Raw genomic sequence first — 18,567 nt, 5'->3', positions numbered from 1 at the left:
GATTATGTATGTGAAGGTGACAGTGATCAAAGTTCCGCTGGTAGTTCTGACGGCATTGAATTGTGACTGGTTTGAGCATTGCACTAGTTTTATTTCTCATTATGGTATTTTTAGTGTTTTTATTATTTGTAAAATGTTTTAAATTAGCAATTTTGTGACAAATTTGCAGAAATTTTTAAAAAATTGGAAAGTAAACATGTGATTTATTTTTTTCCAAATTTTGTCATTAGAATTCAGGTGTATGGGCCTTATTCGGTGGTGGGTGGTATTGGGGATTATACGGTAATTTTGATCTTAATGGAACATGCTTATCCCAAAGACGTTTTCTCACAAGATGATAAAACTGTGCTCCATTCTGTATTCTTTTTTTTTTTTTTTTTTAATGCTATTTGTTCGGTGTGACAACCTATGGAGATCTTTGGCCCCTACTTTGCACCAAATGATATGAACCTGTGTGTAATTGGAATTACGGAAGTGTAGTGTTGAATGTGAGGAAAGGAACATTAAGGATGGCACAAACAGCCAATCCTCAGGCCAGGGATATTAATCATTTACAATTAAACAACCCCTGACCCGGCCAGGAATCGAACCCGGGGCCGCCAGGTGACAGGCGTACGCGTTGCCCCCTACACCGTGGGGCTGGACATTCTGTATTCTACAAGTGATAACTGTTTCTTTTGCAGGTGTAATACTGTTATCATATGTTTTCTCTTTCAGGTAGTTTATAAATGTATTTACTCAAAGTTAGTTCTGGCAAATTGAAGAGCCTAACAGTTATAAATTTCTGTACATTGTCATAAGCCTTCTCAATATCTATGAAAATCAAGATGACATATTTTCCTTTTTTCCCAGTGCTTCCCCATGATCATACTTACAGAAAATAACAGATCTCTTGTTGCTTTATTCCTTCTAAAACCATACTGCTCCTCTTCAAGCTGTGGTTCAATGATGGTTCTTAATCTTTCTATGATTCGTTCCATTATTTTGAGTCCATGAGATAGAAGAGTGCTGCCCCTGTAGTTGCTAGGTTTCCGTGTGTCTCCCTTCTTAAATAGGGGGATGATGACTCTTTTAGTCCAGTCTTGGGACGTTTTTCTTCTTTCCAAACGGTGTTTTAGGATTCTAAGCAACCACTGCAATAATTTTGCTCCAGCACCTCTGTAAATGTCAGTGCTTACCTCATCTAAGCCTGTTGCCTTGGCTTTACTCATGTTCTTTAGGGCATTTTCCACTTCTATCCATGTTATAGTAGGCTCTATGTTTTAAATATTTTCTTTTGCCATGGTCTCCTGTTGTCTGATATTTAAATTTTCATCATTATATAATTTTTCAAAATATTGTCCCATTTCATATCTCCTTGTCATTCCAAGTAATGTTTCCATCTTCTTTCTTCAGTGCCTTTATTCTTTCATAGTTGCTTTTCTTGTTTCTCACCTCTTGATATAACAGTATCTTGGTGTTCTTGCTGTCCTCTTCTAGTTTCTCTGCAAATTCAGTCCAGGTTTTCTCTTTCTCACTAGGAATGATTCTTTACATTTTAAGCTTCAGGTCTTGGTATAGCTGACTGAGTTCTTCTAACTTCTTTTCATTCTTTGCCACACCTCTTTATCTCTTAGTTTTCTCATTTCATTCCTCTCCTTTATTGCTGTTTAGACAGTTTCATTCCACCATGGCGTTTCTTTCTCTCTTAATCTGCTACTTGTTTTGCCAAAAATATTGACTGCAGTGCCCACCAGGGTTTTGTAAATCCAATCCATTCTTCTTCAGCTGTTCCCACTTCACATGTGGACATAAAAGTCAATGTTAGAACAAAACATTTTGTATTTCAGGCTGCTGCCGTATGATGACATTGCAATGCTGCGCAGCCTTGATCTCTGGGAAGCACTTAGTCATGTCATCCGTCAGCTGAGTAATGCAGGAGAACTGTCTAAGTGTGCTAATATTTTTTGCAAAAATAAAATATAGGTTTAAGAATCTGAAGACACTAGATGTTATCTTTTTCTGCTGGTAAATCATATCAACCTAATGTAAATTACAAGTGAAATTTTCACCAATTATACCCTTCCCTACTTTTTAAGTTGAACATTAGGGGAAAGGGGTGTTATAGATGAGTAAACACAATATTATCATACACATTACATTATAGACAGGGTTGTTTAATGACTTCTAAATAAATAGGATGCAAAGAAAAAAATATAAAGGTTTCATACCAACAAGTACAATTGGCTTTTCATCCTGCTTTCCTCCAGAGTAGGTAATTTCCAAAAATACTGGAGATTCACAAGAGCCTTTAGCAACTGACAAGAAGGAGCACATCTTCAACTCTTCAATCCAGGCCTTGTTTCTAGCAACCACTTCTACTCCAAGTGGACGCAAGACATTTGTTGCTTCCTGAAATTAACAACACGATACCCTCCTTTACTACTACGCTCATCTCTAAAAAAGTTAAGCATATTTGCAGTTTGGCCACAAATATCTAATATTTACTTTTCATTTATCATTAGATAGGAAGTACGTTGTTTAAATCATGGTGACCCTGAATTCTTCAGAGCTAGAGGCATTCGACTCACGATTGGTATACAAATCCAGTACATCAGAAAAATGAAAAGGCGTATGGCTTTTAGTGTCGGCAGTATCCAAGGACAAGTTTGGCTCACCAGATGCATGTCTTTTGATCTGATGCCTGTAGGCGACCTGCGTGTAGTGAAGATGAAATGATGATGAAGACATCACATACACCCAGCCCCAGTGCCAGTGGAATTGACAATTAAGGTTAAAATTCCTAAACCTGCTGGGAATCAATCCCAGGACCCTTGTGACCAAAGGCCTGCATGCTAAACATTTAGCCATGGAGCCCAATAGTATATTAGAGCTGACGTGACATCCAAGCAAGCATATCAGTATGCCTCTATACACTGTGCACTAAAATGCCTTATGATACGCTGTCTATGGCAGATCATCTGGCTCTTTGGCCGAATGGTCCGAGTAGTCACTTTTGGTTCACAGGGCCCCAGGTTCAATTCCCGGCTGGGTCAGAAATTTTAACTTTCAATGGTATTTCCCCCAGTTCGGGAACTGGGTGTTTGTACTGTTCCCAACATTCCTGTAACCTACACACCACACTATCCTCCACTACAAAAACATGCACTTTCCGTACAGGGCAGATGCCGCCCACCCTCGTTGGCTGCCTTACAAGGGCTGCACTAGGCGAGCCTAACATGTACCTGGACACTCCCAGCACTACAAGCCATACGATAAATATGTAAATAAATATGGCAGATCACAGCAAAATCATCAATTTGTTGCAACAGAACATGAGGCAACTCAATGCTATCAACATTGTTCACGTGCATCAAAGTCTTGGTTGCAGGTTGGGGAAAAAGTTCCAAGACACCCATTCAGTAGCAGACTGACATTGCGCAGGCTGTCCATGCAAAACTGCAGCAGCTAAAGAAAGACTGATATATATGTATATCTGCACATCGACACCCTGCACGCACAACCCCTACTCAGTGTCGTGAGTTTTGAGATTCCATAGGAGGTACTGTAAATACCCAAACAATGTGCAACAGACTCCATGATGGGGGACTGTATTCAAGAAGACCCGTCAGGACTCCTCCATCTTAATGACATCACAGGGTGGCTCGCGTTTGATGGACTAGAGCCCAGTTGTTATTTTTTTTTTGTTATCTGCTTTACGTCGCACCGACACAGATAGGTCTTATGGCGACGATGGGACAGGAAAGGGCTAGGAGTGGGAAGGAAGCGGCTGTGGCCTTAATTAAGGTGTGAAAATGGGAAACCATCTTCAAGGCTGCCGACAGTGGGGCTCGAATCCACGATCTCCTGAATACTGGATACTGGCCGCACTTAAGCGAGAGCCAAGTTGGACACGATATCAATGTTCCAGAACATTGTTCAATGATGAAGTGTGAATTGGCTTACATCCTGATGACAACTCCCTGTTCATATAGAGGTGAAAAGGGAATGTTACAATGAATCATTCTAAGTACATCATCACCAAGCACTATTCTGGGCAGGTATCATGTTCGGCCGCTATACACCACCTGGTTCACACTCAAGGAAACAGAATGGCTGCAGTGTACGAACACAACACTCTCTGACCTATAGTGAATGGTTTTTAAGAGAATGTAGGAGTTGGATTTACTTACAGGGTGATAATGCTCGTCCACATCATGCAGCAGCTGTGAATGGATACCTGGAAGGATGTGGGATCCGCAGAATGGATTGGCTAGCATCTTCCCCAGACAAGAACTCATAGAACATATGTGGACCTTTCTTGAATGAGCAATTTCCAACCGTCAAATTCACCACTAATGATTCAGGCCCTACAAGATGCTACAGTCGAGGAGTGGGACTGTTTGTCTCAAGAAATGCTCAATGATTTGGTAATGGGAATGCACTGTTGCATTCAAGAGTGCCTTAGGGTTTGAGGAGGACCAACACTCATGTGACTGCATTGAAATCTATCTTCAATGTGTGATGTTCTAACTGAGGTGGTTCCTTAATTTGTTTGGTTTAGTCACGTACTGAGTGTTTTTCCTTTCATACTGTGTCCAACATTACCGAGAAATTAACATTTACATTTTATTTACTATTTTGAGCTTCACATTTATATATTGCTTCCACCTCAACACATCAGAATCTCGTATATGGTTAACTTTTCTTGATGAGTGTAATCTGAGGAACATCTATTCATAACAGAAATAGAGACTTTAAACAATAAGGGCCACTTCACACTAGGCGACAAGAATCGGCGACTACAATCAGCTACAGAGTAGCTCAGGTGAATTCTGTGACATTGTGTGGTAGCTTGCCGCGCTAAGCCGCCTTCCCCAGCCTAGTGCCAGTTTTCATAATGAGTTCTCAGGCAGAGGAGTGCCTCTTGCTGCTCTTTTATTGTTAGAAACAAAGAAGGAAAGCATCATGGGTTTCATTCATATCCTATGTTGAAAGATTGTTTGTGAAGAGGACTTTTCTATAAACTATCCAATGATTTATGTGATGATTGTACCAAATTTTTTAGTTATTTCATTTTTCTCTATAGACTATCGAAAAGACGGTAGTGTAGAGTTGTTCATACACACAGCCGAATTATGAAAATTATTGGTTGATTCCTTTCAAGTAAAATCAAGAATGCTTGCAACAAGATGCATTAAATATTGTTCTCCACAACTTAATAATAAACTGGCCAAATCTCCTTTATCTTATTCTGCACCCCATGTGGTTCTGACCCAATTTTATGGAGCGATATCTCTGAGCCAGTAGCACTAACCATACACTATTAAAATCGCCTACTGAGCAAATAGCTTCACAGTTTGGGCCACATAGCTATGGTCTTGTGTCCAGGAGATAGTGAGCTCGAACTCCACTGTCGGCAGCCCTGAAGATGGTTTTCCGTGGTTTCCCATTTTCACATCAGGCAAATGCTGGGACAGTACTTTAATTAAGGACACGATCGTTTCCTTCTCAAAAAATCCCTTTTCTATACCCCTGTCACCATAAGACAAGGTGCTACCTAAAGCAAATTGTAAAAAGAAAATTCCCAACTCAATCAGTAATCAAACTCAGGACCCTCTGGACCGAAGGATGCTGTGCTGAGCACAGCTGAGCACACACAGCCAGGCTGCTGCAAGGACGACATTTTACTTTGGATATAAACAGCAAACAACGATCAAGAGAAGAAGAGGGTACATCTGGAGATATGAAGAAAGTGTTAGCTGCCATGAGATTCAATTTATTAAGAACTTTGAGTGAGTACCGCCACATTTTTTCTTAGAACAGAAGCACTGGGGATATGTTTTCACAAGTCAGATGTCAAAATCTCAATAATGTTGAACATTTAATAAAAGTGAGGTCACTTATATTTGTAATACTTCAATTAAAAAAGCTTGTTTCTTTCCTGGGATGTTCTTTCTTTAAAGTCACTGAAAAACTGTGTCATTACTTCAGAACATGCATTTCTCTTCTCAACTTTATTACTATATTTATCACAGTTTAAATTCCAGATGGACACTGCTCAATTTGTATAATTAAATCATCATTACTGAATGTAATATATTTATTTAGTACAATTTATAGTATTCTGAAATGGTATACGTGACGGGAAGGAACTTGAAATGCACAATGATAATGAAGGGTGTTCTGAATGGAACGCAACTGATGGCGAATAACTGGGCTACATAGTCGCATAGTGTGAAGAGCTCCATTTAAAACAATGTTCCACAAGCACGGGCAGCTGGTAGCTGATTCCAGTTGCAAATTCCAGTCGCCTAGTGTGAAGCGGCCCTTAGTACAAGTTTAAAGAACAAAAGAACAGAGAAGAAACCAAAGTATAATTCATTCTATAAATTTAGGGAGACTAGTTCAAACCCTCAATGATACCGTGTGATACTGGCCAAACGGTACAGGTTATGTACGTGTAAGTTTATACTTTGTGAGTTGAACCCCACTGTTGGCAGCTCTGAAGATGGTTTTTCAATGGACTCTCATTTTCATACCAGGAAAATGCCAGCACTGTACCTTAAGTATCTTATGTGGGGAGGACGCTACTGAGATATTGGACCAAAAATGGCAAAGAGAGAGAGAGATATTTTAATACTAGAAAACACTCTAAACTTTAGGGCAAATGACGATATCCTGTTTTTGCACATGCAGGCCTTTACAGGTCCTGCAAAAAACAATCTCTTTAACTGAGTAACCTACTCTAGCTTTTCTATTCTATTTCTCAAAAGTAACTTTATATAGAATTCAAAATATACCAGCTTTAACCTAATTAGCACCTCTGTAACATAACAGTTAGCACTATTAGCTGCCGTCCTCGAAGACCCAGGTTTGATTCCCGGTGCTGCCAGAAATTTAAGAATGGCAGAAGGGCTGGTGTGTGGTTAAAATGGTATGGTACATGCAGTTCACCTCCATTGGGGGTGTGCCCGAAAGAGCTGCACCACCTCGAGATGAGGACACAAGCTCACTTTAACCCAATCAGCTTCAAACTTTGCACAAATGTGCATCTATACATTGTTCATAATTTGTGTAACCTTTTCTAAAACGGTTGGAAACTCTCAGAAATATCACCAGTCAACACATGGAAAAACCAACTGTTTTTAAGTTGCGATGACACTTATTTATAAAAATGCTATTAAAATAAGTTTTTTAGTAATTAATAACTACCATAATATTACAAATCATTCCTTTGACCTTTCTAATCATAACAACCAAGTTTCATACCACAAAGCAAAAAAATATATATATTGCTGTACCCAAAACATTGTGACAAAAGACCACTTTCTTCGAAAACAGAGCCATAATTCCAAAACTAACTGTTCCATTTAAACTAAATTTGAATTTCTGACTCAGTCGAATGACTTATGGAAGGCTACAACTACCTTTCCTATCCCACTGATGCTGAAAATCAATATGCACAGGTATGATGTTAAATTCATAGCAAAAAAATCTTTGATACTGTACAAAAATTACTTGTAAAATACCGATGCTGTATTAATTAAAACACATCGGAAAATGCATTAAATAATGACAATGTGATGTTAATATGTCACTGATACAAAAATTGTAAGCTATAACTGTTAGGTGCTCAGATGTATAAGTGCACATTTGGAGTGAAGTCCAGAGATTTACCTCAGCAAATATGGTAGGCGTCATATAATTGGCTGGGGTGTCCATTAATCTTCGGGCCAGATTTTGAGCCTCAGCCAGCATCAAACCCTTCTGCCAACTGGACCTAACAGAACAAATTTTATTTACAGAAATAGAAAAAAAAATTAGAACCAAAATAGAAACACTACTGATAAAACAAACTCACTTTTCATTGCCATGCAGAGTTAATTGTGGCAATGGTTTTACTTTTTGCTTGTTCTTAAATCCTTGGTATTTCCAGATACCCAATGCAGCACCTTCAGCAGCTGCTTCTGCATTACCCAACTCCTCTACAGCAATGGTAGTAACATCCACTGCCTGTAAGCTTTGGCAACCAACTGGAAGAAAATAAACACTGTAATATTAACTCCATGATTCCATGCTCCAATAAATGGTGGGAACATAGTTCCAAGTGAAATAAAAATGGAAGTGTTAAATATAGAGTTTGTTTTATAAGTGATAAAGATAGGCTAGGGTAGTGTGGAGAACTGCACCAAACCAGGTCAACCGGTCAATGCTCCTCAGAAAGTGGTGAGTGACATGTGTAAGTTGTGGCAGCACTGTAAGTCTACTATCTTCTTTTGTCATCAGTCCTTGGACTGGGTATGATGCAGTTTTCCAATACATGTCACCTTATCCCGCCCCGCCCCTCCAATTAATCTATCTGGGCTAATGAGCGGGGTGAATGGCACAGATAATCGGAAAACACGGATAATCCAAAAGCATGTGTTTATTGCAAGAAAAATGCCTTCTATAATTTTAAAAAAATACAGTACCAAATAAAGTAGGCTATAATATACAGTATTTATAAAAATAATTCACCCAAATTATTGTGCTCTGAAGAAGTCTGTAATTGTTCTCTGCATTTGCTTGTTCACCTGCTTCCTTACCTTGAGACGTATTTTGTGTGCGGCAATAATGTCACCATATTCAAACCCCCTTTGTCCCATACAATCCAAAAGGGTATCTATACACTGCAGAGCCACAGAATGAGAAAGACTTTCATCACCTTTTTCTTCAATCTCACTTAAACTGTCAACGTCACTACCATTTTCAGCACAGACATTAGTAATGTCTTCATCACCTAACTGTTGAAAGCCTTATTAATGAATGTAGGTTTTCGTGGCTCATTGTATTAACAAAAGAAATAAATGAACTGGATTAAAGCCACTACGTATATGTTTATTTAATAATAAAGCCAAGCTTTCAGCCAAATTGCATTGGCCTTCATCAGGGCATGTGAAGTTTTGCCTCCGACAGTGAGCAAAGAAATTCTCCCAAGGAACGTGGAAGTCATGCCCGTACTATCCACGGCCTGCCCCACTAACTGGACTCAAGGATCGTGGCGCTGTGCTGTGGTGGTTGGGAGGGAAGTTACTGATTCGCCGCCCTCTGTTGACGGTTTGAGTGCGTCCCGCTGTGCCATGGTGGTGTTATGCATGTATTTCTAAAGTAAAGGTCTCCATGTATTTGATAACTTGAAGCCATCTTCCCTGTTGATGTTATTTGGGTGTAGCTCTATCTCCACGGCTTCCCTCACAAGATGAGCATAGAAGTCTTTTACAGGCGCGATGACCTTCGCCTGGTCAAAGAGGATTTCGAGGATTTCATGGCCTGTACTATAGAAATGTTCTGCTATGGCAGACTGGCTTATAGCGTTCTCCGTGGAGGATGAAAGAACGACATTCTTTACCGACCTGATGTGCTCTTTCACCCTGGTGCTAACAAGCCTTTTTGTCATGCCCACATATGAACAACCACAACCACATGGAATTTCATATACACCTGGTGTTTCAAGATGTGGTTTTTCTTTGACCGGTCGAAACAGGGATGACTTCCTTTGGAGAATTTCTTTGCTCACTGTCGAAGGCAAAACTTCACATGCCCTGATGAAGGCCAAAGCAATTTGGCTGAAAGCTTGGCTTTATTATTAAATAAATATATACATAGTGGCTTTAATCCAGTTCATTTATTTCTTTATGTTGAAAGCCATGTTCACACGAGTCACTCAAAAACCATTCAGTTAAGTTATCCACATTACTTTCTTCAAACCCTTTAGCTTTCTTAGCATGTGCAAGAATTTCTTGAGAACTGTCTTCTTCGCGGATGTCCTGTTCTTCTATTTGTGGTAGAATTTTCCTCCATGATCGCAACAGGGTGCACAGTTTTACTTTTCCCCAGGCTGCTGCAACTCCATGTACTGCATCCAATAAAGAATATTATTTTCAGAAATTTGATGGAGTAACAAGACTTTCTTCCATCAATTTTTTCAGGAGTTCGGATCTATAGCATTGCTTTACAGATGCAATAACGCACTGATCCATAGGCTGTATCAGTGCTGTCACATTCAGAGGAAGAAATATGGCAACAATGAGTCCATCATCTGAAGTTAATGAACTTTTGTTTGGATGTGAAGGTGTGTTATCCAAAAGCAGCACTGCTTTCTGTAGTAATCTTTTGTTTTTTTAAGAAATTTTCTTACTTCCAGTACAAAATTTTCTTGAAACCAACTGAGAAATAATTCCCTAGTCATCCAGGCCCCCTTCTGACTGTAATAAACAACAGTCATGGTTTTGGTTTCAGTCCCCTTGAATTAATGGGGCTTCTTGGCTTACCCAATCATGGTTTCTGGAGGAATTTCCACAGCACATGATTGTAACACGTTATTTTGAAGATTTGTGTCCAGGAGCAGACTTTTCCTTCTGTGAAGCGAGAATTTTTGTATGAAGACATTTCCACATTAGCATTATAAGTTTCCCTTTTTTTTTTTTTCTAATTGTTTTATGTTGCACCAACACAGGTAGCTCTTATGGCAACGATGGGACAGGAAAGGCCTAGGAATGGGAAGAAAGCGGCTGTGGCCTTAATTAAGGACAACCCCAGCATTTGCCTGGTGTGAAAATGGGAAACCACAGAAAACCATCTTCAGGGCTGCCAACAGTGGGGTTCGAACCCACTATCTCCCGGATGCGAGCTCACAGCGGCGCGCTCCTAACCGCATGGCCAACTCGCCTGGTTTTTCTCTCTTCTATAAACTTCTTAAAGCTGATGCAAAATGTTGCAGATGTTTCTGTATTTACACTAAGATGCTCTCCTTCCACCCTAATTGATGGATACCAAGTTGCTGTTTGATGCTCGGTTTCAGGAACGTGAAATATCGAACCTATAGTGGTACTCAATGGTTAACTTGTGTTTTGGCATTGCACAAACGTTAAGATACATCTGTCGGTTCGATAAATCGCCTGCAAACTTAGAAGGCCCTGAGCATGAGATATCTATTTGTTCACATGGTGGGCACGTGCTTCAGTACTGGCAGATAATATTATGTTTGCTAAAATTTTCTATGGCTTTCTCATCTTCTTCCGACTAAAAAATTGTAGAAACGGTTAACATCCTAGAATGACCACGATTATATCATTGTCGGCCTAATGTTCTAATGAAGTATAGTGAAAGTGAATTCAAAGACAGATTCAGGCTAAACAAATATACTGTCATACGTTTAGTTGAGGTTATAGGCGACAATTTGCGTCCTATGACAAATAACTTTCCATTGTCTCCTATTTCAAATATTAATTACGATACCCTGTAATACTACTGAGTCTTATCATATTTGTATCGGTGACTGCATTTGTGTCCATAAAAGCACTGATACCAGTAAATGAGTATAACAGAAAATTACACATTTATCATAGTAGACCTACTGCAGGCCTACTTGCCATTGGCAGTGAGCATATACTTTTATTGTGGGATTGTTTTTAATAAACGATATTACATTACAAGAAACTAAAAGATAATATAATTATGTTAATTACCCAATATTTATCGTTATACTGTGATCAAACAAAGTTCATATTTTGGAATAACAGGGAATAGATACAGTATATTCATAAGGCTCAGTGCAAACTTGATCGTGCGTGACATGTATTGCTGGTGTGCATATTTCATTAGAAATCCTCAAACAATGTCAAATTCTTCTGACTGTCCTTAAACAATACAAAACGGATACCCATGTCTGCAAGAACTAGTTGAATACCAATTTCTCACTGCATGGCAAAGACGAGAGAATCGGAGTTGCATGAAAAGCTCAAATGCGATTCATTACTTGTACACATGCATCTGACAGTCTACGAACACATCTAATGCACAAAAACAAAGCAGTACTAGGGATGGCATCTAGTGCGTATTTATGAAACTTGATCAACAAGCCAATAGTTAACAGTTCGATAAGTTAGCTGTTATTCCGCTGTGCAACGCAGCAAAGATTTATAGAGTTGACAGCTGTAACAAATCAACAGCTATTGGACAGAAATCTCACAATTCCAGAAACTGGGCATAAATCTAGTGTTAAAATCACCCTCTAAGCCTAGTGCTTTATGAAAAAAACTTGCTTCCTTGGAGCACATGGCACCTGAAATCGGTATTCCTTCTGCTCTCTTCTAGTTTACACTAGAATAGTTGAACTTTCCTCATACCTATAAAGGCCGCAGGCGGTCATTTTGACTGCTGCCGCTTACTGATATATATCTAGCATCCATGATCTGGGAAACATGTGTATGTTCAATAATTTATTTTAAAACAACATAGTTAACCATTGGGATGCATTGTATACAGATCAATCCATTGTTAAATATTGTTCATATTCTCTCGCCTCTAATAGGTAACAATGAAATATTTTGGCAGACTTGCTATTGAATGCCTTTGTGAAAACTCATGATAAAAATAACAGTCTCTCTTTGTTTACAAGCCTATTCAGGCACTTGACAAGAAATTTATGCAAGTGATTACCTTACAGGGACATTGTTTACAATTGGAGTTCACTTGACATCGTCGTCGCTTACGACTGGCACATTGGACCTGAGTGTGAGGCTCAGGCTGAAGTGTAGGGAGTTCAATCAACAGGGATCTTATCTTCAGAAAATCTGATTTTAGTTCTTGTATTACTTCAAGAATATAATCATGTCGAAAGATTCTCTGTCCTGTAACTTTCATGAATTTATTGCTGCTAGGTCAAGTACATTGTAAAATACATGTACAGGTCACTTTCGGCTTCCAGCCCTATTGGTGTATTTACGCTCCATTTGATCAGCTACATTCACACCATACTTAGTTCCATTTTAAAATTCAGTAGCACGAGGGATCTTCACTGAATTGAACGCCCGGGTGTAGAGTGCTTAGCAGAAGCACACTCTTGTTCACTTTTCCTTGATATACTGTGAGAGTAAAAGAGGGTACATCTGGAGATATGAAGAAAGTGTTAGCTCCTGTGAGATTCAGTTTATTAAGAACTTTGGGTGAGTACCGCCACATTTTTTCTTAGAATAGAAGCATGGGGGATATGTTTTCACAATTCTTTCTGTTATCTTTACTAAACAGTGGGACTATTTCCCCTTTTCTCCATTCCTCAGGCACCTCTGTATTCCTCCAGGCAGCAGTTATTACTTTTCTAATCCAATACACTTCAAGATGATTTCTTGACCTCTGGCTTTTATAATATCACATGACAGATCACATCCCAACCTGCCACCTTCCCAGAATGGCATCTTCTTTGCAGCTTGTTCCACTTCCCCACCCCCCCCCACAGTGGGTAATTTCTAGCATCCAGCCGGCCAAAAATAATATTTTCAACCCTTGACTTTGGTGTGCATTTTCTGTGAGTCGTGTTTATAAGACTCTTGGGTACAGGAATTAAGTATTGAAAAGTCGCGCTGTCTGATTATCTAATCTCACTGAAAGCATAAAGTGGCTCTCCTCCGTTACGGCATCATATTCTGGCGAGGCGAGCGCGCAGTTATTATTATGTGAGGGCTCAGTAAAGACGTCAGAACTAAATATTTCTTTAGCTTGCAATGTGATTATATTAGATGAAAGTATGTATTTTTATATAGTATGTAGCATTTTCTGAAAATTACTATATTGTTGTCCGAAATATGCACTTAAAATTCAGGTACACAGTGTCCAAGCGCTATCTAATTATACAAATTTGAGCTGACTTTCAAAATGGATTGCCTTTGATTTCCGCAATGAAAGTCTTTTGGATGAGTTATCTATACTTTAATGAATAGAAAACTGTGACTTTTTGCTGCAACCAGGCGCGACCATGAGAGTAATTAATTTTTTTCAGAAGCCATGTACTCTGTAACCCGGAGGTCGGTTTTCGAGCTGCTGAGGAACAGCAGGGAATATAAGCGGAACGATGATATTGCGAATGTTGTAATTGAACATTTAGGCTTTGAGGATTTTTCCGAGGATATATCCAAGTCAATAAGGAAATCTGTTAGTATTTTGTGTGCTAAAATTCGATCACGCTGGACAAAATATAGTAGAAAAAGGGACAAATTGCTGAAGTACAATAAAATTTGGTTCGAGCAGAGAATGAGCCTTGCAGAAGGACGTGCATCACAACAATGTCAGGATGATCCTGCCGTTAGTCTACTATAGCTCATTCCATGTTAAGAAAACAGTGTTCTTATGACAACAGGGTCGCCATATCGAACGGCTCCGCTCAACGCCATCACGGGAAAATGGCGGCACATAAATTTGTGAAATTTAGTATGTAAGTTCGAGACGAACGGCTGAATAAACTAAGCTACAATTACTTTTATGAACTGAAGGGTACGTGGGGTTTACAGGGGCCACTTTTGGTTTGTACAGAATCAGAGGTAAACTACGGCACATAAGAAACCTCAGCACTGAAATATAAGGCAAATTGCGAGAGAAAATAGACAAATAATTTTATGGACTTGAGGGGCGGGTGATGTATTTAATTGCATTTAATAAATTTATACAGACAATAAAAGCTAGAAAACAGACGCAGTAAATAAATACTGCAAATGACTACAAAATATCACAGTATTAATGTTAAAGAAATAAATCACACACGTAGGCTTATCGCATAACTCTCATTCAACACACTGATTTAAAGCCTAAAACACACACGCAATAAATACTGTAGATGACTTCACTACAGAAGTTCAGGGAGGAAACGCGTCTATTGGTTGATATGCGAAGCAAAGTGCTGGCAATACCAATGATGGAAACCGCTAGAAGATTCTTCAGAGAGGCTTCCACTTCTGCGGATATTACTTGAGTAGATATAAATTCAATAAACCATCTACGTGCCATCGTAGAAACTCTTTCGTGTGGGTATGCCATTGATAAAGTGACATTTGGCATGTACGCAAAGGAAACTATACAATTGTACTTACAAAAATACAAATCGTACTACATGCCTGTAACTTTGCACAAACTCTTGGGCCATGGCACTGTATTATACCTACTGGACACCTCTCCGAGGAAGCCCAGGAGATCAGGAATAAAGATAATAGGAAACCTTCCAGAAAGACACAAATACTGATCTATTCCATAGGCTGCTTATATCATCGGACTCTTATATTACCAGCTTAGGGAAATCAAGGAGGAGGAAGTTGATTCCGCTTTCACGAGAAGTGCTCAACTTACTGTCTGAGCCTCCTGTATCTGGTTCCGCCGAAGGAGATAATGAAAGTGACGATAGCGATTCTGATGTAACTGCATCTAATGAATAAATTATTTGGCAAGTACATGTATTCCTGTATCTGTTTTTAAACATTTTAAACAGCATGTCCCACTATTAACATCTATTTAATTTCTTAAAGCTATAACGAAAAATGATTAAAATTACAAAGATTACTAATTCTATTCCTGGCGTAGTAATTTGTTCTTTGTACTTGATTGACCACACACTTAATTATCTCCAATAATAGCAGTTACATACTAAGTTTTATGTAAATCGGTCCATTAGTTTCCGAGATACGATTTTTGGTCGGCTAGATTCCTGAAATTACGCACTGTGCCCCCCTTTAATTCCTTTCCTTCATTAGTTCTTGTATCTGAAAAATTTTCTTCTTCTTCTTCCACCTTATAATCACCTTCCTTTCACAGTATATTGAGGAGGTTTCAAAATACTGTTTCAATCTCTTTTCAACACCCCCCCCCTCAGGATGTCCAACAACTTCTGCCTCATTTTTGACAATTATTTATGCATTTATTTATATCTGGATTCTGTAACTTGTCTCGTGTTGAACTCATGCGCTGTGTAAATCACCATTTGCTTTTTTTCCTTCTTAACATTTATTATTATTATTATTATTATTATTATTATTATTATTATTATTATTATTATTATTAATAAGTAACTATGATCGGAGGAAAACGGTAAATAAAAATATAAACAGACTCTGGGATGGGTTTAAAGCAATTGTTGAGGAATGTGAAAATAGGTTTGTACCTACAAAGGTGGTAAGGAATGGTAAAGATCCACTATATTATAACAGAGAAATAAAGAGACCAAGAAGGACGTGCAGGTTGGAAAGAAACAGAGTTAGAAATGGCTATGGAAGTAAGGAGAAATTGAAGGAACTTACTAGGAAATTGAATCTAGCAAAGAAGTCAGCTAAGGATAACATGATGGCAAGCATAATTTGTGGCCACACTAATTTTAGTGAAAAATGGAAGAGTATGTATAGGTACTTTAAGGCAGAAACAGGTTCCAAGAAGGACATTCCAGGAATAATTAATGAACAAGGGGAGTGGGTATGCGAGGATCTTCAAAAGGCAGAAGTACTCAGTCAGCAGTATGTAAAGATTGTTGGTTACAAGGATAATGTCCAGACAGAGGAGGTGACTAATACTAAAGAAGTATTAAAATTTACCCATGACAGCAATGACATTTAAAGTAAGATACAAAAGTTGAAAACTAGAAAAGCATCTGGAATTGATAAGGTTTTGGGGGATATACTAAAGACAATGGGTTGGGATATAGTACCACATCTGAAGTACTTGTCTGATTTTTGTTTGCATGAAGGAACATTACCAAATGAATGGAGAGTTGCAATAGTAGCCCCTGTATATAAAGGAAAGGGTGATAGACATAAAGCTGAAAATTACAGGCCAGGCAGTTTGACATGTGTTGTATGTAAGCTTTGGGAAAACATTCTTTCTGATTATATAAGACATGTTTGCAAAATTAATAAATGGTTTGATAAAAGGCAGTTTGGGTTTAGGAAAGGTTATTCCACTGAAGCCCAACTTATAGGATTCCAGCAAGATATAGCAGATATCCTGGATTCAGGAGGTCAATTGGACTGTATTACGATTGACTTATCTAAGGCATTTGATAGGGTAGATCATGGGAGACTACTGACAAAAATGAGTGCAATTCGACTTGACAAAAGAGTGACTGAATGAGTGGCTCTGTTTCTAGAAAATAGAACTCAGAGAATTAGAGTAGGTGAGGCTTTATCTGTCCCTGTAAAAATTAAGAGGGGAATTCCTCAAGGCAGTATTATTGGACCTTTATGTTTTCTTATATATATCAATGATATGTGTAAAGAAGTGGAATCAGAGATAAGGCTTTTCGCAGATGATGTTATTCTGTACAGAGTAATAAATAAGTTACAAGATTGTGAGCAACTGCAAAATGACCTCGATAATGTTGTGAGATGGACCGTAGGTAATGGTATGATGATAAACGGGGATAAAAGTCAGGTTGTGAGTTTCACAAATAGGAAAAGTCCTGTCAGTTTTAATTACTGCATTGATGGGGTGAAAGTTCCCTTTGGGATCACTGTAAATACCTAGGTATTAATATAAGGAAAGATCTTCATTGGGGTAATCACGTAAATGGGACTGTAAATAAAGGGTACAGATCTCTGCACATGGTTATGAGAGTATTTAGGGGTTGTAGTAAGGATATAAAGGAGATAGCATATTTGTCTCTGGTGAAACTCCAACTAGAGTATGGTTCCAGTGTATGGGACCCTTACCAGGATTACTTTATTCAGGAACTGGAAAAAATCCAAAGAAAAGCAGCTCGATTTGTTCTGGGCGATTTCCGACAAAAGAGTAGTGTTACAAAAATGTTACAAAGTTTGGGCTGGGAAGACTTGGGAGAAAGGAGACGAGCTGCTTGATTAAGTGGTATGTTCCGAGCTGTCGGTGGAGAGATGGCGTGGGAGGACATCAGTAGACGAATAAGTTTGGGTGGTTTCTTTAAAAGTAGGAAAGATCACAATATGAAGATAAAGTTGGAATTCAAGAGGACAATTTGGGGCAAATATTCGTTTATAGGAAGGGGAGTTAGGGATTGGAATAACTTACCAAGGGAGATGTTCAATAAATTTCCAATTTCTTTGCAATCATTTAAGAAAAGGCTAGAAAAACAACAGATAGGGAATCTGCCACCTGGGTGAGACCAGTAGTGATTGATTTGATTGATTAATTTCATAAATTTTAATTTCTCTAGGACGTTTAATATTTTTCATTTCTCTTAAATTATGATTTCTTATTATTTTATATTCTTGACCAAAGAATGTTGACCCTGAATCCACAAGAGCCGAGACGGACTCATTGTTAATTTCAGCTGCAGTAAAAGGTAAATTAGCACATACATTGGCAGAAATGCACTGACAATCAACGTGACACAATGCATCAGTACGTGAGTTAACTAGATTCTTATTATTATCTTGCAATAGGTAATAACACACAGTTTCATTAGTTTTGGGTAGTCATACATTTTGTTGATTTGAGGAGAAATTAGTCTGAGGACGGATAAGATTTGGACAGAAATGTTTACTATGTTGCTTGGATCCACAGTTAAAACGGGCAAAATTAGGGTTAGATTTAGGATTAGAGTTTGAGGACTGTTTCAGACTAGGACATTTATAACTTAAAATCCAATAAAGGTATTTTATTAGTCCACCTATTCAATACTGTCCACATTAAGTAGTTACAAATATATACGATTACAGACACAGGGCAACCTGGGAAGAACTAGGACTGTAGACAATAGGTGGAGGGATATCCACCACAAGAGTCTTCATAACGAAGGTGTCTGTAATCATATGTATTTGT

General features: G+C 38.5%; 1 protein-coding gene across 1 annotated transcript in view; it reads right to left on the bottom strand.

Annotated features, from left to right (window-relative positions):
- Nucleotides 1-18,567, bottom strand: part of LOC136856731 (cytosol aminopeptidase) — a 187,581-nt gene that overhangs the window by 87,349 nt on the left and 81,665 nt on the right. The window contains exons 4-6 of the mRNA XM_067134808.2: nucleotides 7,844-8,015; nucleotides 7,660-7,762; nucleotides 2,211-2,391 (exon numbers count right to left, since the gene is read on the bottom strand). Of these exons, the coding sequence (XP_066990909.2) occupies nucleotides 2,211-2,391; nucleotides 7,660-7,762; nucleotides 7,844-8,015 (456 nt within the window). The remainder of the gene's footprint in view (nucleotides 1-2,210; nucleotides 2,392-7,659; nucleotides 7,763-7,843; nucleotides 8,016-18,567) is intronic.

This window comes from Anabrus simplex, chromosome 1 (assembly GCF_040414725.1).
Source record: "Anabrus simplex isolate iqAnaSimp1 chromosome 1, ASM4041472v1, whole genome shotgun sequence".
Lineage (NCBI taxonomy): Eukaryota > Metazoa > Arthropoda > Insecta > Orthoptera > Tettigoniidae > Anabrus > Anabrus simplex.
This window is presented reverse-complemented; position numbering and strand designations above follow the sequence as displayed.